At 43.4% G+C, this 24,085-nt stretch overlaps 1 protein-coding gene across 2 annotated transcripts in view; it reads left to right on the top strand.

Moving 5' to 3' along the window:
- Positions 1-612: 612 nt before the first annotated feature.
- LOC142827643 (uncharacterized) overlaps positions 613-24,085 on the top strand; it is a 48,002-nt gene continuing 24,529 nt past the window's right edge. For both annotated transcript variants that reach the window (XM_075923169.1, XM_075923170.1), the window contains exon 1: positions 613-777. In XM_075923169.1, the coding sequence (XP_075779284.1) occupies positions 736-777 (42 nt within the window). In that variant the 5' untranslated portion in view covers positions 613-735. The remainder of the gene's footprint in view (positions 778-24,085) is intronic.

The following is a 24,085-nucleotide window of genomic DNA, read 5'->3' as shown; positions in this document are numbered from 1 at the left end:
CTGTCTGTCCGGGGTGGGGGTTGGGTCCCTTTAAGCACAGCCCTCGGCTAGCCTGAGAAAGCATGCCCTGCTGGCACTGCTTCCGGCCATCCTTAACCCTGCTTCAGGGTCCACTTAATGTGGACGCGCTAGTTCGAATGAGCAAAATGCTAATTCAAACTAGTTTTTAGTTCTAGCTGCATTAATTCAAATTAGCTTAGTTTGAATTAACTAATTCAAACTAAGTTAGTTCGAATTAGCGCTGTAGTGTAGACATACCCTAAGAGCTTACATCTAAATAGACAAAGGAAGTATTATCCTCCTTTTGTGGATGAGAAACTGAGACGCCAATTGACTTTTCCAATCACACAAGAAGCCTGTAGCACTGAGGGGAATTGAACCCAGTCCTGCCAAATTGTGGGCAGCACTATAGCTCCCCACCAGCATCCCAAACTTCTTCCCTGTGTGAACAAGTGTGATGGGGCAAGACAGCCCCGCCCTGAACTAGCAAGGCCCAGCCAGGGTTACCTAGCCACAGAGGCCCCTCCCCCACAGCCCTACTGGGCATGCCCAGGCCGTAGCTCTACTATAAAAGCCAGGGGAAGGCCTCAGTCAGGGGAGACAGCTGGAGGTGAAGGAGCTAGGAAGGAGGCTCCTGCACAGTGGTGGTGAAGGACTCCAGGAGAGTCTGGAGCGGACGTGAGCTGGTGCAACTCAGGGACTGTCTGCCAAGGAGATTTCAGCCCGGAGGCCACCATGAGCTGGGCAAGTACAGGGGAAGAAGCCCCGGGGATCCAGGTAGGAAGTGGCCCAGGGCAGGAGCGGGAGCTGCCCTGAGAACCTTGGTGTATTTTTGTTGGATTGCCCTGCCAAGGGAGTGACCTGCTACCTGGTTGCTCACAGGGCCCTGGACCGGGACCCAGTGGAGAAGGGTGGGCCTGGGTTCCCCTACCTGGGCTTGTGTCCCTGTGACCATCCTGCAGACTGTGTTGTGGACTCAGGCCGGAGGGCCTTGGCCTTGCTTAAAGGGCCAGCAATAAACTGTGTTGGGGACATGGGCCAGGGGGCCTTAAGCTTAAAGGGGACGGGCAAGGGGGGCCTGCCACAACAAGACTACTTAATGTAGTGTTCAATTGGACAAATCTTCATCTGCACAAATCATAACCATGTGAACATAGAAGAACAAATGTGGTATAAAGATTCCCCAGTTTGCGGTTAACTCAGTATGTAGATATGGGGCTCTGCTTTCCCATATGTACCACTCTTGAGCCTTTTTATAGACCTCCTCCAAACACCTGAGTAAGGGAAGATTAGGGAGACATTGATACCTCCTCTTATCCTAAGGACCTCATGGTGCCCCTGAACTCTGTTACAAAGTGGCTGACTGTTGTTTGTTGCATAATCCTAGAATGATCAAATACTAGAACTGGAAGGGGCCTCGAGAGGTCATCCTGTCCAGTCCCCTACCCTCATGGCAGGACCAACCATCTACTAGATCATCCTAGATGCTTATCTAACTTGCTCTTGAATATCTCCAGTGATGAAGATTCCACAACCTTGTTAGGCAACAACATTATTGATCTAATTATTTAAAGGCTTGTTTTCAAGAGCTCTTCCAACTCTAATATGTGTGTATATATAGTTCATAGAGCACTTGGATCATTAGGAGTCAAGAGTACGTAAAGCATGATAAGGAACTTCCTACCATCATAAAGGGGCCCCAATGAGCCCATTAAATATGGGCAGTTGTATGCCCAATACCATTTTTACTATGAAATACCCTCAACAGAGTGAGACCAGTAATAGAAAAAGTGTGGTTTAGACATTATTCTAGCACACAGTTTGCACTCTGTGAAGGCTCTGTTAGTGAAATTAAAAGTGATCTGCCATTTCAAGAAAAAGTAATTAATTACATGTTTACTGTCATTTAATGTAACTTTCAGGTAATTCTGACCTCAAGCATTTACAAGAATGCATGTGATTTTTTTTTTTAAAATGTCACTTTAGCTATTGAAGTTTATGGTTTGGGGGGAAAAATATGGAAATCTTTGAAAACAAAAGTAGAGACAAATCTGAATGCCCACCAGATGGCACTGTCGATCTGCAGCTAAGCCAATGGATTTAAAACCTATCCACAGCACAACACATCAGTGAAAACATCTGCCCCCAGTGAAATATGAAAATCCCTCCAAGCATGAAATAATTACAGCATAGCCTGTGAAAATGACACCTAAGAAATTTTAGTACAATTGCAGTTCTATTTTTCCTGACTTCCAACTTTAAAAATGAGCCTAATCCTAAAATGGTAAAAGTTATTGGCTACTTTCTGGTTAGTTCTCAGTGGGGTTGGCATTGGGCATAAATAATAAAGGCAACTGACATAAAAGATGGATTTTGATTGGCTCAACAACACTCTTCCCACAGTGTCTATTTCACAGATGACAGTCGCATGAGGTAAACTGGGCCCAACTCCAGAGTTTGAATAGCTGGGCTGGATGCTGACTCATGTACCAGCTGCTGGATAACATGAAAGGGCTTCATGCTTGTAAAACCAAATAAGCTGTTTATTATTAAGAGTACTATTTACAGAGTTTCTGCAACTCGTGCCATGTGCACACAAGTTAATTTCTAGTTGACTCTTTCAGAATCTTCCCTCCTGCAACATGTGCATCTCCTTCCAAATTCCATGTAGGGTACTACAAGCACTGACTAGGGTACATCTACACTGCACCCTTAGCTCGAATAAGCTACGCCATTTGAGCTACATAAATTGTGTAGCTTATTTCGAGTGTATTTTGAAACAGCTTATTTTATAATTTGGCATTGCCTACACAGCACCAAATTTTGAAATAAACCTCTCTTCCAAAATGTCCCTTAATCCTCATGGAATGAGGTTTACCGGGATGTCAGAAGTGCGCGCCTGTTATTTCAAAATACAGATGTGCCATCAAGACGTAGAATAGCTATGTGGGGAAACCAGAAGTATCCCAAAATAGCACCCCAGTGTACATGGACCGTAAATGTGTTGGGAAAAATACCCATCTCACCCTCATCCTCACTCATTGCCACACTTGAGCCAATGGTCTTTAATCAGCTTCAGTGAGGAGGGGAGATAAGGAAGATTGATCCATGCCCCATGTACTGTGCAGGGTAGGAATGTCTGCAGTGTGCCTGGGGTGTACACATCCTGCAATTCCCCAAAGAGGAACAGGAAGTGGCTTTACTTCCAAGGAGTTTAACAGAGATGGATAGGGGTTGAGTAGGGACTGAAATGGAGGGCTGGATTTGCTTCTCTGTGCAGGGCAGGATAATGGATTTATAACCTCCCTCCACATTGCCCAGCTGCCCTGCTTTGCCTGCAGACTTCCCCCGCCCCCCCAAAAACCATTTAATCAACTTGAGTGAAAGTTATACTTATCATTTAACAAATAATCCTTTTTAAAATAAATCACCATATCTAGTCAGACACAGCTTTTGTTTACCCTCTCATTCTGAATTAACAGCACATACAGAGCACCTTCACTTCTAGGTTACATTAAAGCATCATACCAAACCTGGTAAAAGCTACAGTGCCCAAGCTGCCCCCAGAAACTGAGATCCTTTAGCTTGGGGCAAAAAAAGCCTGGCATGGATTAGCTATTACACTTGAAATTAAAGCACTGCTACAGCAGCACTTTACAGAGCTCTCCCAGGGTATGTCTACACAGCAAGGTTGAACTCAGAATAAACTATGCTAATTGTGTAGCTTAAGCTGAAATAGCTTATTTCGACTTTTGACGCTGCCCACACAGCAGTTATTTCGAGATAGAGCACTCTTCCTCCAACTTCCCTTACTCCTTGTACAATGAGAGTTACGAGAGTCAGAGTAAGAAGTCCTCCAGCTCGTCATTATTTCGACATTGTTGAAATAATTGCTTGTGTGTAGGCATGGACTTTGATATTTTGAAATAACATCAGGTATTCTGAAATAACTCTGCTATGTAGACCTAGCCCCAGCACTCTCCAAGGGAATGTAGCTAACAGCACTGGAAGCTCAGCTTCCAGTACTGGGAGTTCATTCACACTGGCACTTTACAGGGCTGTTACTTGCTGCATTCAGGGGTGGGGGGTGTCTTTTCACACCCCTGGGCAAGAAAGCTGCGGTGCAGTGAAGTAGCCAATGTCTGCATTGCCAAGTCAGTTCACAGTCCCCCAACTACCTATAAATTAACAAACACAAGCTGGCCCACTATGTTTAACTCAAACTTTTCACTTTCCTTTTCCATCCGACAGAGCCTTGGTGAACTACTTTTTACAGGGTTCCTTTTAAAAGCAAACTCTCACTTCACAACTCATTTGATTGAGAAGTATCCCTGAACTCAGATTCTCTCTTCCCCCCTCCCCCTGCCACCCAAAGCCCTTTTCATTGTACAGGATTTCCAGTTAGAACAAATTGTTCTCCCTTGATAATTTGTTAGCACAAACTTATCAGTTTTACTTCCGACAAAACTGAATTTCATTCCAAAACTCCACTCCTTGACAAAAAGAAAACATCCTCCACTATACATACTGGGAAAATTCTGCTCTGTTACACCAAAGGAATTCTGACACTACTAATGAAGTCAGTGTGTATATATACACAGTATAACTGGATGGAGTTTGTCCTACTCTCCAATGAAAACTCCCCTCCTCCATAGCCTTAGGAATATAGCACTCACTAGCTCATTGGCTCTCTGTTATGGTGCCACCTGAGATCCAGCCAGTCAGCAAACCAAGTGTCTCAGCACATTTCTTCACAGCATTGTTATAAAGTTGGATACATAGATCTTAGGACTGTGGTTTTCCGCACCAGCCTCCCATTTTGTGTCCATAGATAATTGCAGGAGAAGTTTTTATCAGGCATAGTGACTTTCTGGGGCTAACCATAGCTGTGAGTCACAGGCATGGAACTCCCTGATTGCTCTCGCAAATCAGGCCCTTTGCAGTTCAATCCTAGAACTAATCTACACTCCTATTACACACAATATTCTATAAAAATATTAAGTTGCAAAGTCCATCATGCAGAAACTCCCAGACTTAGGTTATTGTGCAATGTAATTTAGCCTGTGTGTGTGTGTGTGTGTGTGTGTGTGTGTGCACGCGCACATTATGATACAGACAGTCTTTAATTATATGATCACTTACTATTTTTTTGACAGGACCTCTGCTTCACTCACTCTGTAGAATGGAAATACTTACTTAATGAGCCGTTATTCAATATTTTATTTTCTCTGTTCCAAGAGGGTGTCGTGGCATGGGTACCTGGGGGTGTGGATGATGCCTGGCCAGCTGCTGGGTCATCAGCAACCTCTATCAGTCTGTACCGATCATAGTTTAGTCCAGGGTCATACAGCCTAAGGGCTAGAGTCAACAGCAAAAGGAGTTAAGGGTAATAGCCCTTGGCTCAGGGTAGTACAGCCCAATAGCCAGAGTCAATAGATTGAGGCAACAGCCCCAGTAGGGGGACCTGGGCCCACCTTACTCCACCAGGCCCCAACCGAGGGCCCTGTGAATGGCAGTGCTCCACCACTCGTTCAGCAGGGAATCTAACCGCAACACGCCGAGCTCACTCACGTGGGAGATACCACTCCCACCTCCACCCTGGCTCACTTCCTACCATAGTCGGTCCAAGGATGATCCACATGGTCTCTGGGTCCTCTGGTTCCCCAGAAATAGCCTCTCCCTGGGGCTCCTCCAGCGCTGGTAGCTCAGGCCTATCTCCCAGGTCTCTGGATCCCGTCATCTGGGTCTATGGCTGAAGTGTCTCGAGTTCCTTCGGGAGTCCTTCTCTGCAGTCCAACCCAAACTGAGCTGAACTGCTCCCTTTTATACAGCTCCAACATTTGGAGTATGCCCCGTCTGGGTGGAGGGGTGAGACAACCCTGTGGACAGAGGAATTAACCCTCCTGTCTCAGTGCAAGGTATGTACATCCTATTACAGCAGGCAATTCAGGGTTAACAAGCAGTAGGGAATATTACATACTATAGTAATAAAGTCATAAAACCAGTATCTGAGTATGGTTCTTATGTGGCCAGCACAGTTATGAATTTAAGCTTCCTGGTTCTCCTTTTGAAGGTCCTGTGCAGGTTTCCTTTGAGGAAAAGGAGTGAGAAGTCAGGCATGGAGTGACCACCCTAGGTGACATGGTGGATTTGTCTGTTAGTTCATTTGACAGTGTAGTGTTTGTCTCGATTCACTGATAGAGTTGTTGGGGCATTTGATGCACTGGATGAGGTACCCCACATGTTGTGATAGGTTTGTTAGGTCCCATGAATCTTGAAAAGTAGGTCAATTCCAGTCTTAGTCTTCTCAACATTCCTGTGGTGGGAAGAACACCTCAGCAGCCCAGCACCCTGGCATTTAATTTCAAAAAGGGGAATTACACAAAAATGAGGAGGTTAAACAGAAATTAAAAGGCACAGTGACTAGAGCCAAATTCGTGAAAGCTGCATGGAAACTTTTTAAAGACACCATAATAGAGGCCCAACTTAAATGTATACCCCAAGTTAAAAAAACATAGCAAGAGACCTAAAACAGTGTCACCATGGCTTAACCACCATGTAAAAGAAGCAGTGAGGGACAAAAGTATCTTTTAAGAAGTGGAAGTCCAATCCTAGTGAGATAAATAGAAAGGAACATAAACACTGTCAAATCAAGTGTAAAAATGTAATAAGAAAAGCAAAAAAGATTTTGAGGAACAGCTAGCCAAAAACTCAAAGAAATAACAATGTTTAAGTACATTAGAAGCAAGAAGCCTGCTAAACCTGTGGGTCCCCTAGATGATCAAGCTATAAAAGGAGCAATCAAGGACAATAAAGCCATTGAAGAGAAACTAAATGATTTCTTTGCTTCAGTCTTCATGGCTGAGGACGTTGGGGAGATTCCCGAATCTGCACCGTCCTTTGTGGGTGATGAATCTGAGGAACTGTCCCGGATTGAAGTGTCATTAGAGGAGGTTTTGGAACAAATAGAAAAACTTAATGTTAACAAGTCTCCGGGACCGGATGGCATTCATCCAAGGGTTCTAAAAACTCAAATGGGAAATTGCTGAGCTATTATCTGTAGTTTGTAACCTATCCTTTAAATTGGCTTCCGTACCTAATGGCTGGAAGGTAGCCAACGTGACACCAATATTTAAAAAGGGCTCTAGAGGCGATCCTGGCAATTACAGACCGGTAAGTCTAACTTCAGTACCAGGCAAATTAGTCGAAACAATAGTAAAGAATAAAACTGTGAAGCATGTAGAAGAACATAATTTGTTGGACAAAAATCAACATGGTTTCTGTAAAGGGAAATCCTGTCTTACTAATCTATTAGAGTTCTTTGAAGGGGTTAACAAGCATGTGGATAGGGGGATCCAGTAGATATAGTATACTTGGATTTTCAGAAAGCCTTTGACAAGGTCCCTCACCAAAGGCTCTTGTGTAAATTACATGGCTATGGGATAAGAGGGAAGGTCCTTTCTTGGATTGAGAACTGGTTAAAAGACAGGAAACAAAGGGTAGGAATAAATGGTAAATCTTCAGATTGGAGAGGGGTAACTAGTGGTGTCCCCCAAGGGTCAGTCCTGGGACCAATCCTTTTCAACTTATTCATAAATGATCTGGGGAAAGGGATAAGCAGTGAGGTAGTAAAGTTTGCGGATGATACCGAACTGTTTAGGATAGTCAAGACAGAAGCAGACTGTGGGACTCCAAGAAGATCTCACCAAACTCAGTGATTGGGCAGCAAAATGGCAAATTAAATTTAATGTGGATAAGTGTAAAGTAATGCACATTGGGGAAAAATAACCCCAACTATACGTACAGTATGATGGGGGGCTAATTTGGCTACAACAAATCAGGAAAGGGATCTTGGCGTTACCATAGACAGTTCTCTGAAAACTTCCACGCAGTGTGCAGCAGCAGTCAAAAAGGCAAATAGGATGCTAGGTATTAGGAAAGGGATAGAAAATAAGACCCAGAATATCTTACTGCCCCTGGATAAAACTATGGTACGCCCATATCTGGAATACTGTGTACAGATGTGGTCTCCTCACCTCAAAAAAGATATTTTGGCCTTGGGAAGGGTTCAGAAAAGGGAAACTAAAATGATTAGGGGTTTGGAACAGGTCCCATACGAGGAGAGGTTAAAGACTGGGACTTTTCAGTTTAGAAAAAAGGAGACTGAGGGGGGATATGATAGAGGTATATAAAATCATGAGTGGTGTGGAGAGGGCCGATAAAGAAAAGTAATTTATTAGTTCCCTAAATAGAAGAACTAGAGGTCACCAAATGAAATTAATGGGTAGCAGGTTTAAAACGAATAAAAGAAAGTTCTTCACACAGCGTGTAGTCAACCTGTGGAACTCCTTGCCAGAGGAGGCTGTGAAGGCTAGGACTATAATAGAGTTTAAAGAGAAGCTAGATAATTTCATGAAGGTTAGGTCCATAAAAGGCTATTAGCCAGGGGATAAAATGGTGTCCTTGGCCTCTGTTTGTCAGAGGCTGGAGAGAGATGGCAGGAGACAAATCACTTGATCAGTGTCTTCAGTCCACCCTCTCTGGGGCACCTGATGCTGGCCACTGTCAGTAGACAGGATACTGGGCTAGAAGGACCCTTGGTCTGACCAGTACGGCCGTTCTTATGTTCTCATGTTCTTATATGTTCTCAATTAACCCTTCCCAGACTCTGCTCTTCGGGCTTTTCATCCCAGTCCCGGGTCCCTTCCCAAGCACATCCGTCTGACCCCTCTGGACTTTGTCCCAGACCCCTCCCCAGCTCTTTGCCTCCAGTCTCCTTTATTAGCCAGTGCCTGCCATCTGCCTCATTCTGTCTCTTCAGATGATCTTTCTCTTTCCCCCACCCAACCCTCCATTCATGTCCCCCTTGCCACATTTCCCATCTTCACTAGTTCCTAATTCCAATCTCCCTCTCTGGTCGTCATCTCTAACATCAATGTCCCTTCTGTTCCCTCCACTCCTTGTCCTAGTTTTCCCCTCACCTCCAACTCTCAAACTCAGTTTTCTTGTCACCTTCCCTGCCAGTCTCTACTCCCAGTTTAAGTACAAGGCCCTTGTCCCTTTTGTCTCCTCACATTCCGCCAGCACTCATCCATATCCAGCTCTGTCCCCATTACAGCTCCTTTCTCCACACCACATGGGCCCAGCAGGGAACAGTCACTGAGAGCACAGGTGAGACAGGCTCCTTGCTCTCAGGACAGGTGTCTGGGCCCATCACAGCCTGAAGCAGCCCAGAGCTGCAATTAAAGGGAAACTCTACATAGCCCAGGGTTGGAGCATGCACAGTGTAGATTAAATAGTTGAGGAATTTAGCTGCTAAAATCTACAAATTCTCTACTGAGCATGTGCAAACTGACTTTTTTTTAAGGGCTTATAATTTGTCCAAACTGGGATGGCAAAGACACAACCCTGATAGAAAGGCTACCCACGGCTAATCTCAAGTCCCACCTCTAGGGGGCACTTGACATTTTTAAAGGAAAGGTCAACAACATTTATTAAGAGGGGCAAAACATATTTTTCCTTAGCCTTCTTCTAGGCATGGACTAAACAATTCTCTGAAATTTTTCTTGGGAAAAAAAAAAACAGCTTGAGGTAGACCTGGAGCATGGAAAACTTCAGCCCGAGTGTTTAAAGTTTGACTAGTTATAAGCAGCTGAAAACAGTCATGCAATGGGATGTGGTGGGCAACCGGCCACTCCTATAATCAATGACGGAGCAAGGTTGTCACTGTTTTGCACTAGCCCCTCCCCCTTATTGAAGTCAGTAATTCTAGCTCCTTAAAAAACACTATCCCCATAACTTATACAGACAAATAACCCTGATTCCATCTGAACCTTATGAGTATCTGGTTCCCTGAGGAGTATTAAGCTCATAATTTTAACCAGGGAAGTCTTTACCTTTTACTTATGCTCACGCCTTTTCCCATGCCTAGCAGAGAAGTTGAGCGCAAAACAAGACTGACTGGATCCAACAGTCAGGTGGCTGTGGAAAGAGGTGGACACGTGAAAATTGTGTTTGACTTCAGCAACCAAACCTCTACTGAAAATTATAACCAATGTATCAACTATGCTGGGTTCAACTCCACCATCTAGATCTGGTTCTTGAGGGCCACAAACGCACATCATATTACAAAAATGGAAGAGTAGGCTAATGCCCAGACTACCACAGTGGTATCTGGTCCTGTCTTAGGGTATGTCTAAACAACAGTTTTTCCAAAAAAACTTCAATTACATCCATACTGCAATCGCGTTCTTCCAAAAGAATCAAACGCAGGGGTTTTCCAGCATTGGTAAACCTCTTTCAACAAGGAAGAATCCTTTTTCCAAAAGAGCTCTTTCAGAAAAAGGAGCGTGTGGACAGGGAAGAGGGAATACTTTGAGAAGAAGAGGAAAAAGCACAAATGCCCTAGTGGTCACTCCGTCCATAGTAATCACAGTTTAAATGCAAGATAGCGTCCATTCAGTGTGGATGCTATCTTTCAAAAAGCAATCACTTTTTCGATGCACTTTGGCAGTGTGGACGTGCTATTTTAGAATTTTTTTCAGAAGATCTTCCGAAAGAAGTCTACTGTCTAAACGTAGCCTTAGTTAGCAATGAAAGAGAGAACAGTTTATGGACACATAAGTCAACTATATTAATTGGAGGAAATTTGGATCCCATTTCTTGATACATTTGGATAAAGAATGGTAAGACCTTAATTCCACCTGACTTCTGTTTTTTCTCCTCCCTCTTCTCACTCCTTACCATTGGTTCCCTTTTCCCTTTGCCTATTTGTATGTCTTTTTTTCTATTATTGCCCCCTCCTAATGTTATGTCTGTAATATTGTCTGATTTTGTGCTGTCTGGTCTTGCACCTAAAAAGATTGCAAAATTGCATAATTTGATTATTCTACAAAAGGTGACAACAGCTGTGAATCTTTTTTGTATTTTTGTTTCTTTATGAAAATGAATAAACTAATTACCCCAACCCCAAAAATCTTCAGGCTCTCAAAGAGCCCCTCCTGCATAATTTGAATTTTGCTGGACTGGGTCCCTGGTTGACCATTAAGCAATCACTGCCTAATGGCAGTCAGATTTTATTACTGTGGCATTGGCAGCAGTACAGTGCTAACACCATGGTGTTAGCAATGGCAGATTTTTAGAGCATTGAAATAAGGGTAACCAAATGTCCCAATTACCTAGGGACAGTCTCAATATTCAGGACTTTTTCTTATATAAGGGGCCACTTCACCCTTCCATCCCATTCTTATTTTTCACACTTGCTTTCTGGTCACCCTAATTGACATATCCATGGTTCCACAGGATCTTACCTAGGCCCTCCACAGAGAAATCGGACCATAATACCACAGTGACAGGACTTAGCCACTATTAGTAAGAAAGGCAGCACTAAGTCTATACTGCACCCGTTTTACACAAGAAATATGCAAATGAGGCTAAGCATGGAATATCGCCACGCCTCATTTGCATAATTAATGAGCACTAGCTTTTTGCAGAAGAGACTTTTATGCAAAAAAGAGCTGCCTACATGGTTTCTTTTTGCACAAAACCCCCCTCTTGCACAAGAGCCATTCTTCCACATTTTTTCCAGAAGAATGGCTCTTGCGCAAGAGGGGGGGGTTTGTGCAAAAACGAGCAGAGTAGATAGTTGCTTTTTGCACAAAAGCCTCTTGCTCATTAATTATGAACAAATGAGGCTTGGCTATATTCCATGCTTAGCCTCATTTGCATATTTCTTGTGCAAAACTGGTGCAGTATAGACATAGGCCAGTGTAGAGAGGAGACACTGGCTAAGTGAAGGTGAGAGGATTATGGCTTCCTCTAGTATCTCATTTCAGTGTCTATAACAATTTGCCACTTTCTTACACCTCATGGTGCTTTCCTTTAGCTGCAGAGACAGAGGCCTGTTTTAGGGGTTGAAGGCACTGGTTTGATCTACACTGATGACCAGGATATCTGTACATCTGCAGCCATGGTTTGTTTCACTATAAAGCTGTCTTCTGTGGAGCCAAAATGAACTGATTAAAATACCAGAACAGGAATCCAGGTTTGCTTAGCAGTTTGAGACTTTGCACTTTAATTGCATTTAAGTGTACCTTTAAAAGCAATAAGCAAGGACCACTTCTGTTCCTATGCAGGAAACCCATATCTCAGAAATGAAGGATCAGAGTTCTCACCCCAAGCTCCTAAAAGTGTATCTGATTTACCTAGTCAATGTGCTTCTGGTTTGAAGCATGGGCATCCATACTATGGCAAAAGCTGGGATCCACCTGATTATTGGGATGCTTTCATTTAATTGACTTGATATTACTCCACATGTAGATGAAATGAACACACTCTGCTCTGTTTGTCTTTGTTTGCTTATTCTCATTGTATTGAGAGCAGCTATAAAACCTGAACAGGAAGTCCTTATCCTGATCTTTACAGCTGAGAATTTTGGTCTACAATCAGACCACTCCTTCGGGAAGTCTCTTGCATACCCATTCCCTATCTTAAGGAACATTTGCTCTTCTCATTTACACTTTATTCCTGTACTTGGTATCCCAAATCAAACAGTTGTGTTACTATTTTACTTCCATGATGGTGTAGTTCGTTCTTGGCATTAGCATATTTTTCACCCATTATTGTTTCCATTTAATAATCATGACTAGCAATTACCTAGAAAAAACAAACAATTTATAATCCATTAATTTGCATGTGACAACAGTTTCTATTCAGGAAGGGAAGTGCCTGTTTCCCTAGCAATTGCTGACATTTATAGAGCACCCTTAGCCCTGAAGGATCTAAGGCAATGTCTACACAACAGCATTATTTCGGAATAACTGACATTTTTCCCAAATAACAGTGTCCATGTCTACATAGCAAACAGTTATTTTGACATAATGTCAAAATGTTGAGCTGAAGGACTTCTTACTTAAACTCCTGTAACCCCCATTTTACCAGGAATAAGGGAAGTTGGAGGAAGAGTGCTCCATCCATACCGACTGATGCTCTAACTTGGACTTTCTACTCTGTAGACAATGCCAAAAGCCAAATTAAGCTATTATGACTTAAGCTACGCAGTTGACATAGCTCAAGTGGCATAGCTTATTCCAACTTTAGCCCTACTGTGTAGACATGCCCTAAAAGTGAGCTGCAGCTACCCACCCCATCCAAGCTTTGAGACTCTTTTAACAGAACACAACAGCACGACAATTTGAGCCAGAAAATGAGGCAGAACATTGTATTTGGTTCAAAATTTCCAGTATGGTTCTAGATAAACACAGGGTAATGAGCCCAGATTCCTACTGCTTTTGGGGGGGGGGGGGGAGGGAAGGCCCTGTGATATTTGTAATGGTCAAGTCTTTAGGCCAGATCTTCAATTGATGTAGCTCCAGTGACTTCAGTGTAGTTATCCCTGCTTCCCACATGAAGATCTGGCCCTTGTTGCTTCCAAAGGATTGTACCTGTAGTAACAAAATGATCCTTGAGAATCTGCCTATTGACTGAACACCAGATCTCTCATTGACCTACTGAGGAAGAAGGATTTGTTCAATCTGGCAAGCAAAATATTTTCTATTTTTCCATTCAGCTCCTTTAAAGAGCTTTTATAGTCCAGTGTACCTCAGAAGTTTATGGAATCCCACAAGCTCCTATTCATAGCTCTCAGATGTTGGCAGGTATGCAATTATCCTAATTAGTCAACTTGAATTATTCTTTTACCAGTGTTAATCCACTTCAGCAGCCATTCTGGAGCCACTAGGTGTTATACCAAAGCAGTTATTTTCCTTATCAAGCCTGATAGGATTACGGTTAGGATACATACCATCTGCTACACCCAGGTGTTAATTGAAAGGGGAAGATGTGGACCCCTAAGGATATTGGTGTTAAAACACCATTTAGAGAAGGGGATTAACACTCCCAGCTCCAAGAGGGGAAAATCTACTAACATGCCACACATGAAAGGCTTTGAAATATTTCCTCACCCTCCTTTTGGCCCCCACCACCAACTTACTGCAGGCACTGCCATGCTAATGTAGTGCGTGGCTTACCTCCAAATCACCGGACTGAGTACTGGCCCTATCAAACAGAGGACACCATTGTTTCACATCCACCTATTTTCACAACTGTTCCATATTATCTCCACTTTGAGAGATATAACTGTCACAGTTACTTAAAAAAAAAAAAACAATAACGTTTCCCTTTGTGCTCTTCTTAGAGTACCCTGAGATTTTTATTACTGATGCAAATAAAACTATGGTGAGACTAAATCCCAACCAAATAGGCCTTAGTACTGGGCCATGCTGCTGTCCTCGTCAAAAGTACCCAAAAAATGGGATGTGTCAACTTTTTTAATGTCTGTGACATTTTGAAACTATATATTTTTTTCTAATTAAAAATAAAACCTGAAATGTTTGCAGTTTAGGGGTTTTATTTTTATTTTTATCTCCCCTTTGTCCCCCTCTCCACCATTTTCAATGGCAAAATGGAAGAAGAGGGAAAAGGAGAAACAAAGAAAAGCAAGAAGGGAAAAAAAGGAAGAGAAATGCCAACGGAGAACAAATCTCATTTTTGCCATTGAAAAATTGGAAAACTCTGAAAAAATATTCAATGAGACCACAAAAAAAAGCCCACTTTTTTTATGGGAAAAGTTTTGAAGGAAAAATTCTGACCAGCTCTACCCATTAGCTGCTCTGGATTTCCCTGTAATCCTAACTCTCCCAAGGCCTTTCTCTGTACAGCCGGTCCCCAAGTTACGAACGGTCGATTTACAACTGTTCGCATTTACAACCAAACCTCCCATTAAGCGGTTGTAAAGGCAGTCCCCGAGTTACGAACGCAACCCGCGCTTACAAACAGCACGGTCACAATGTAACTCACCGGGATCCAACTTAAAACATTTTGAGTTACGGCCAAGTGTTTGGTCCGTAACCTGTTCATAACTTGGGAACAGGCTGTACTCAAAATGACCCTTTGCATTTTGCAGCACATTCAAACTCCATGTCTTCACAAAGCCACCCATTATTTCAAGAAATATTTCAAAATAATGGGCGTGCTATTTCGGCATCCCAGTAGCCCTCCTTCCACAAGGGTTAAGGGATGTCTCAAAATAGCACTTTATTTTGAAATAAACTCAAAATAAACTACGCAATTCGTGTAGCACAAACTGCATATCTTATTTCGACTTTAAAGTGCAGTGTAGACAGAGCCACTGTGGGGATGCCTAAATCACTAGTCTCCATGCTAACAGCCCCAACTATTTAAAAGCCACAAGACTTGACTAAATTATGAGTTGTATTTACAATAAGCAACTCTCCCTTTCTTTTAGTAGTTTGTCAATTTTAGCCATAAATTAAAGATAAAAGCTGCCAGACAGAAGATTCTGGAACCCGAAAGCTTCCTTTTAAACATAGAACTTGCAGAGTACAGGAAGACTTTCCTTCATGGTTTTACATCCATGCCTCTGAGCCAGAGCTGAACATTGGTAACTTGTACCATTTCTTCCATATATTTTCTAGAGCTGAGTGCAAGCAGAAATCTAGGGCCAAACTTCCATCACCTCTGACAGTTTGGAGAAGGTGCTGTTGCCCGGGTCTAACTCTAGAATATTTTCAGCTCCATCCCCTGCTATGTAAGTTGGAGCATTCCTCCTCAGAGATGATCATGGGCAAAGACAACCACCATTTGCAACTGCAGAGGTCCAGATTAAGAAAATCCATGCTCAGAACAATCATTTATTATTTTTGGGAAAATGTATCTTTAGCACTAAAGCCAGATATTTATGACTGATGAACAAGCCCTCGGCTTGCCAAAGAAAATGAAAAAAGCCAATCTGCCTGGCAACAAGCCTGTAATTACTCAGAGCATGGTGCAATGTGTGGGTGTGGTGAATCACAGGAGGCACATTTATTAACAGCCAAGGTCTTGACTAGGGACTGTAATAATGCTATTGTTTGCTACTGAAATAGTTCATGCTACTTTAAGGAAGGACCCTACGTGATCAAATGCATTTAGACCAGGATGCCCTCAGTCCTTACTCTTCTAGACTTTGAGGTTGTAAGTCTCTTGTATGGCACATAAACAGAGACAATGTTAGCACTGATCCAAGTGTGAACTTGTACTAGAACAAACCAGCTTTTTCTGAATCATGGGCTAGATCACAGGTTCCCAAACTGGGGCCATGCCCTCCTGGGGGGCATGAGAAAATTCCAGAAGGAGCATGAGGCAACTCAGCCCCCCACCATCAATCTTCCCCACTCTCCCCCCAAAAAGGGTTTTGCTGCTATTTTTGTTTCTTGTCCCCAGTCAGTTCCTTTTTTTTTCCCCCTCAGCAAAGTTTTGCTGCTATTTGGGGGGAGGGTTCTCAAAAATCAAAGTGGTTGTAATGCCGAAAAGTTTGGAAACCACTGGGCTAGATGATTTCATACTGTGTTAATAGAATCTACTGAGTCAACTAAGCAGGGATGAGTGGAAGATGGAAGAGCTGTTGAACACACCACATTACAGATATCATCAGTAATGTCTCCATTTGACACAATGCTAGGGAACTGGGTTTTATTTTTCTTTCCACGTTTATCTCTGTCCCTCACAAATCCCTCAGGATCTGTCTCCCTATCCCAACACTTGTACATATTTGACCCCATTTTAAATCTTCACTTTCACCTTGCACTCTGCCTCACTCTAGCAAAGGAGAGCATGGAATTCGTTTTGGGTCTTAGTCAATGCTGCTTCTTAATCAACAAACTGGAGTCTCTGCTGAGCAACAATGGACTGGAATACAGAGAGCCTGATTTTCCAACAGTTCAGGCATGCGATTTGCCTAATACAGATGCCTGGTTGCTACAATTGTGCGTATAAGTTGAACAGTTGTGTACACAACTGATCAAAATGGTCAATTTCCACAAGTGGCTACCTAACTTGCATGTGCATTTGTGGTAATCCTGTATGTGAATTAGGCATATAAATACAGGCTTTCTTTGAGCTTGATACTGCATGCCTAACTTTTCTAAATACTTGGGCTAAGGGGCCATATGCTGCCCTGATTCCATAAACAGAAAACCAACCGGATTTGACTGAGGAATTTTCAGATTGGCCTCATTAAAGACCTCAGGAAGGGACCATTCTTAAGATGATCTGGCAATGCTTGCAGCTCTGGAGGCCCTGCAAGGACAATCATAGAACATTTACCAACACTGACGCAATCCCTTTGCCTCACTTCTCCTCCCCCCCATCCCAATTGAACCCCTAGTTGTAGCAATAATCCTAGAGCATACTTTTACCAGTCTTGCTTTATTATTAGTGAAACAGCGTAACGCTTGGATTTGGAAGCCAAGCAGAGATCCCACACATGCCAATACTGGATGAATACTGTCCATGTGGTTCCCTTACGAAAACTTTTCCACTTCCACAATGAAATTACAGCTGTTGAGCGTGTGTGGTTTTCTTTTTAAGATTTCTTCAAACGGTCTTCTGGAACAGTCAGATGATATAGCCATGGGAGCTGAGCCAGCAAACTATCCATTGTCTTCAGTGGGGTCCCTACGTAAAGCTCTGACATTTGTCTTTAGCAGAAAATAATTGTGTATGTTGGGGAGGGGGGGTTCAGTCTTGCTTTTATAATTATCTCCCTTAATTTTTCATTTTCAGTGGGTACGGTGATTAGGAATGTAAAGGAGCCAGCTGCCACCATGTTCCCGAGGGCAGGAGCGAACTGCTACCTGCATCTAGAAGAAGCAATAGATGGCTTATAATATAATTTACCTTCCAGGGTGCTCCAGCTCCCAGCTGCTGGCGCTGCTCCTGGGGAGCTGGCTGTATTGAGGGCTCTATAGTCTGCAGGGCCAGAAGTCAAGAGTCGGTACATGCTAGGGAAGAGTTTAACCATTACTGAAACTGATACGCTGATGCTTAACGGTTAACCATTTAAACAGTTATACTCTTATATCCCTAATGGCTCATTCAATATTACAATCACATTTATCTGTCACATGAATGTTACTGGTGAATATTCACTATGAGATATTTTATATCAACAAGCTTCACAGCAAAGTTTGGAATGTTACTTATTAAATATTTGTTTCTTCTTAGTCTTTTAAAAATAAATATTTTCATGTTAGTGGCTATAAAGCATAACACCGGTAGCCTTCAGATACCTGGCAACTCTAGCTAAAAACCATTGACATGGCTAGAGGAACATAAGAACGGCCATACTGGGTCAGACCAAAAGGTCCAGCAAGCCCAGTATCCTGTCTTCCGACAGTGGCCAAGGCCAGGTGCCCCACCCAGAGGGGATGGACAGAACAGATAATTCTCAAGGGCTCCATCCCCTGTCACCCATTCCCAGCTTCTGAAAAAGTGGAGGCAAGGGACACCATTCCTACCTATCCTGGCTAATAGCCATTGATGAACCTAACCTCCATGAACATCTCTAGTTCTCTTTTAAACCCAGGTTTTTTTTTTAACTTGGTCTGTGTTGTAGCATCCATACTCAATAACAGTTTTCAAGCTAAAATTTTAGCTACCCACTATCCAGCTACACAGTCTCTCTTTTCTAAGACATCTGTCTGTGTACTGTAAATCAGTGTTTTCCCAGCTCTCTCCTTCCAATGTGCACATTTGTCTGTAGATTTCTTCTTCTTTCTTCTGGCTTCTACATCCTTCACTCCAAATCAAGTTGATGAAAAGGTACTTGTGATAGTACAGGCTGCAGTATGTAGGGATTTCAACCCTCGGTTGAAGCACAACAATTCATTTAAACAGTCTGAGTGGTGCAACGGTTTTAGCAGTTTAATTGTTCACTGCGGGGACAAATGTTTTTGAAAGCAGTATCATTCTCACAGAACCCATACCCTGCCTCTAGAACAGAGTCTGAATATGGCAGTAACATAGTAGACTACAACTGTCTCAAGACTGCAACAATGTTAGTCTGCAACTGTTCTTGAAAAGGTTTCAAACACTGATGTAAGCCTGAACAGTGTGGCTAGGACTCTAGACTTAATTACTGGACTTTCTTCCCATGAATGGGTTAAGTCTTTTCCTTCTATCCTTTCTCTGTTTCCCTGACTGGGAAGGTCACAGGAAACATGGATACATTTGAGAGGTGATGTGATAAAAATAGGGATAAGCTAAATCACCTGAACAATAACTTTGTGATGTGAAAACAATTAACCATTGTTCAAACCCATTCTGCACCTCCTTATCTTATGTGAAAAGCATTTGTAATCCTCAAAGCACATTCTGAACCAGAAAAAAAGGGACTGAGGCCAGGTCTGCACTGCAATAATAGTTATGTCTGTTGGGGGCGTAAGATGGTGTGATCTCTGACCAACGTAGCTATGCCAGCAAAAGTCCTTAGTGTAGAAACTGGGAAAACTGTCCTTTGACCAATATTGGTTGTTTCACCTTGGAGGGGCAGGGATAAACTATGCCCTAAAAAGCACTGTTTTGCCAATATAAGTTGGAACTGGACCAGGACTGCTTTCCCAATATAGCATACCAGTACACAGATACTGAAAATTTTCCAAATGTAGATCTTACCTGAGGGTGCCTGAAGACAAGGGAGGGGGAAAGGGAAATAGTATTTGTGGACAAAAACACCTACTGTATATGTGTGTAGAGTGGTGTTTGTGTAAGTAAGTATACAAGTATGAAGGAGAATGTGTGCCTTTGTGCAGCTGGGTGAGTGCTCATGTGAGACCGCCAGCATGTATGTCTATGGTTCAATATGCTTGTGCGTTTGTTTATTGTGCTACTGTATAGACATATAGGGGTTTGAGTGCATAGTAACAAATACAACGCTGCAATTTACAAACTGTCAAGCATCTTTGCTTTTTAACTTATGCACTGGGCATATTGCATGTTTGTTCTCTACTATGTGTAATGCACAGAGACACAATGGACTGTTTAAAGAAAGCTCCTTAGCACTTACAAATGATTTATTTTAACACCTGTGTGACAGGCTACACAGAAAGCATAACTACAAAAAGACTTTAGGTCTGACTCTCCTCTGATGCAGGCAGGTACAAATCTGCAGTCACTCCACAAAAGTCAGTGAAGATGTATTAGTATAAAATGGCTGTGAAGAGAATTGGTCCTTTTATGTGCAATCTAAGGAAAACAGAGCCCTTTAGCAGATGTTAACCCCTCTGGGGGTACGTCTAGACTGTGGGAAGGTTTCCAGGATACCAGAGGTATATACATCCACTTTTTTTGCAGAAGACCAGACACGCTCTTTCAGAAGCCCTGTCTTCCTCGTTCCATGAGGAAGAAGGGATCTTCCAAAAGAGGAGGGGTTTTTCCAAAATTTGGCCCAGTAGAGATGGGCCAAATTTTGAGAGCCTCTGCCAAAAAAAAAAAAAGGGCAGAAGAAGGTATGCAAATTGCAGAGCACGTTTTCCAAAAAAAAAAGTTGTAGTCTAGACATAGCCTAAGAATCAGTAAGGCCTCATCAGCAATGGACATCAAATCAAGAGAAGGACCTGTGTTTAAACCCAGATCCAGCACTGCAATTGGACACCTGCAGCTGGCATATGCCTGCTGAATCAGGCTCACAGGACTGGGTCTGTAGGGCTGATTAATTGCAATGTAAACTCCAGGTGCAAGGGTCCCAGAGCTCGGGGTTCAGCACAAGCCCACAAGTCTATACAGCAATGAAACAGCCCTGCGAGCCTGAGCCAGCTGGCATGGGCAAGCGGTGGGTTTTCTAATAAGCCCTTTGTGGCTTTTCTAATAAATAGTAATAAAACATTTTAAAGGGCTTCTAAGATGGACTGGCTCAATTAACCAGGGAACAGATGCCCTATATTCAAGGCTAAGCATGTGCTTGAAAAATCTGAAAAGCGGTCTGACAGAATTTGACTCAAAATTGTTATATTTGGCTATCTGACGTGCAGTGTAATCTGTTGCAGCCAACATGCAATTGGTATTGCTTTTGAAAGCTATATAACATGAGCCCCAGAGATAAATTCTCTAGCAGTGGTCAGAGAAGAAGGGACTCCATCAGAAGTAAGGAAATCACCCGATCCAGTCTACAAAAACATCAGAACGGCCATAATGGATGAGACCAAAGTTCAATCTAGCCCAGTATCCTGTCTACCGACAGTGGCCAACTCCAGGTGCCCCAATGGGAATGAACAGAACAGGGAATCATCAAGTGATCCATCCCCTGTTGCACAGTCTCATTTTTCAGATTGTTTATGAATATGTTGAGCCTTATTGGCCCCAGTACAGACCCCTGAGGGACACTGTTTGGTATTTGAAAAACATTCCCCAAATATCACAGGAAAACCTGGTCCATTCACAAAGCATCCTATAGTGCAGTGGTCCCCAACGCGGTGCCCGCGGGCACCATGGCGCCCACTGAGCCATTTCTGTGTGCCCACCAAGTAAACGGGGCCGGCCCTGACCCCAGGCGTATGGGCAGCGCCAGCCCCGGGCGCGCAGCATATGGGCAGTGTCGGCCCCAGGCGTGCAGCGTTTGGGTGGCCCCACCCCCGGTGCGCAGCGCAAGGGCTGTGCCGGCCCCGGGCACGCGGCACATGGGCGGTACCGGCCCAGGGTGCGCGGCACAAGGCTGGCGCTGGCCCCTGGGCATGCGGCACAAGGGTGGCACCGGCCCTGGACACGCAGCACAGGAGCGGCGCCGGCCCCGGGCATGCGGCACACGGGTGGTGGCAGTCCCACCCCCGGGCGTGTGGCGCATGGGCTGTTTTCACCCCGGCGCACGGCGTATGGGCAGCCCCACCCCTGGGTGCACGGCACAGGAGCGGCTCCGGCCCCAGGAGTGCAGAGCATGGGTGGTGCCAGCACCGGGCGCACACCATATGGGTGGCCCCGCCCCCAGGCATGTGCACGGCCCCACCCCAGGGTGCCTGGCGCGTGAGTAGCCTCACCCCTGAGCGCCCGGTAGCCCAAAAGGTTGGGGACCACTGCTATAGTGGTATTTGAGCTTTGAAATGGATTACCAATATTTTCACAAATACAACAAATTCAACACAGGATCCTGTATTTATTATTAAATATTCAAAACCCATGAATGCATGTACTTGGTCAAATTGTGCAGGCCAGTTTTGAAGCTTGGTAAATACTAAAAAAGATCCAGTATGGACAAAGAGAGTCAGTCACAATACTCCCAAAGCAGTACTTATTTCTCTCTCCCTTCCACCTCCTCATCATTTGGCGGGCTCTAAACATATCAAGACATTCAGAAATGTTGAGGGGTTTTGTATGTATTTTTTCTGCCTCCATTTAAACCTTACAAATGCCAATATTTGGTCACATTCCTTTATTAGGAATCCTAGATGTGGGCTGAAATCCTGATCCCACTGAAATCAATGAGAGTGTTGCCATTGGCAGCTTCAATTCTAGTTTCCTCCAGGTTTCATTGTTCTCTGCTGGAAGGACATCAATGGGCACAGCTGTTGTTTCTTGCTGCAGGCAGCGATGATGTCACCCGACAGGTATCAGTGAGGCTCACAGTGAGGAAGATGTATGGAAGCCTTTTATCTCAGGCTTTGTTTGTCCCTCCAAGATGGAAAAGAGGGAGGGGGGGCGACTTGCAGGCTTCTTGGTTAAGTGGAATTCTTAGCTGGTTATTTTCTATTGGTACAAAGCCAGATAAGGTTGCCTTTCTGCATGTGAAGGATATGTTTGTGAGGAATGTAAGGGGGAAAGGGGGATGTGGTACAAACGCTGGCCAAGCTTCAAAGGACTGAAGCACGGCTGGATCTCTCCATTCATTAGAGCTTTCTTAAAGCTGCACACATACACCTGGTCATTCTTATCCTGAGCCACGTTGAGGTCCAGCTCCAGTGCAAAGTGTCTCCTACATTTACAAGCCTCCCTCTGCTGCTCAACAGCTTCCTTGCACCAGTGGGATTTCGTATTGTGGGATGGAAGCACAATCATGTAGCTTGGCTCAATCCCATGAAGAGTTTTGAATCTCAGGACTGAGATCTTAAATTGAACTGATTTACTACCGGAATAGCAATATCTCACTCTCGCTCCATTATTTTATATTTTTTGTGCAGACAAAGATTTACATTATTTACAAAAACAGAGAAATAATTCTGTGATGTCAGAAAGTCTTTAATTGCATTTATATTGGTATAATGGTTGGACAGATTACCTATTACAAGATAACATGGGAATGGTGGGGAAAGGTTTATTAAAATGACCCTCAAATATATCCACCAGGATTAATGCAGTTAATGGAATGTATTTACTTCACCTTCTTCATATTCTGGTTTTGGCAGTGGGAATCTTCCATCTAGTTAAACACGAAGATACAGAAAGCTGGGTTTTTTCCACAATGACTTTAATGAATCTGATTAAATGAAACAACTCCCTGGGCCAACCGCTACTATTAGTATTATGGTGCCAATTAGGCTGTGTCTAAACTATACCCCTCTGCCAACAGAGGGATGTAGATTAGGCACATCGCTATTGCAAATGAAGCGAGGATTTAAATATCCCGTGCTTCATTTGAATAAAAATGGCTACCTCTTTTTGCCAATGCAGCACTTTGCCAGCAAAATGTGGCAGTCTAGATGGGATCAGTCAACAAGGAAAGCCTTTTCCGACCAATCCCTTATGCCTCGTGCAACGAGATTTACAGGATCAGTCAGAAAAGGCTTTCCTTGTCGACCAATCCCCATCTAGACTGCCGCTTTTTGCCGGCAAAGTGCTACGTCGGCAAAAAGCGGCGGCCATTTCTATTCAAATGAAGCGCAGGACATTTAAATCTCCGCTTCATTTGCAATAGCGATATGCCTAATCTACACCCCTCTGTTGGCAGAGGGGTGTAGTTTAGACACACCCTTAGAGATGAGTAAATACTTGGTATTTTGGTTTGGTGACCAAATAAAAAATAATCAAAAATTTATCCGTTAGTTTGCAACCCAAATTGATTTTTTTCCCTATGAAAACACATACAAAATTGTTTTGATCTAATGAAACTTTTCAAATGTTGATTCAAAACAATATTCAAATGTTGATTTTGAGATTTCTGGGGAAAAAACTTTGTTTTAGGTTTGTGCGTTGTTTTGTTTTTTAGGACAAAGCTATTTGTCAAATTCCATCAACATTTGCAAATAGTTTCAGTGCACTGGAA

Source organism: Pelodiscus sinensis, chromosome 3 (genome assembly GCF_049634645.1).
Source record: "Pelodiscus sinensis isolate JC-2024 chromosome 3, ASM4963464v1, whole genome shotgun sequence".
Lineage (NCBI taxonomy): Eukaryota > Metazoa > Chordata > Testudines > Trionychidae > Pelodiscus > Pelodiscus sinensis.
The sequence above is the reverse complement of the archived record's forward strand: the minus strand, read 5'-3'. Positions and strand labels throughout refer to the sequence as shown.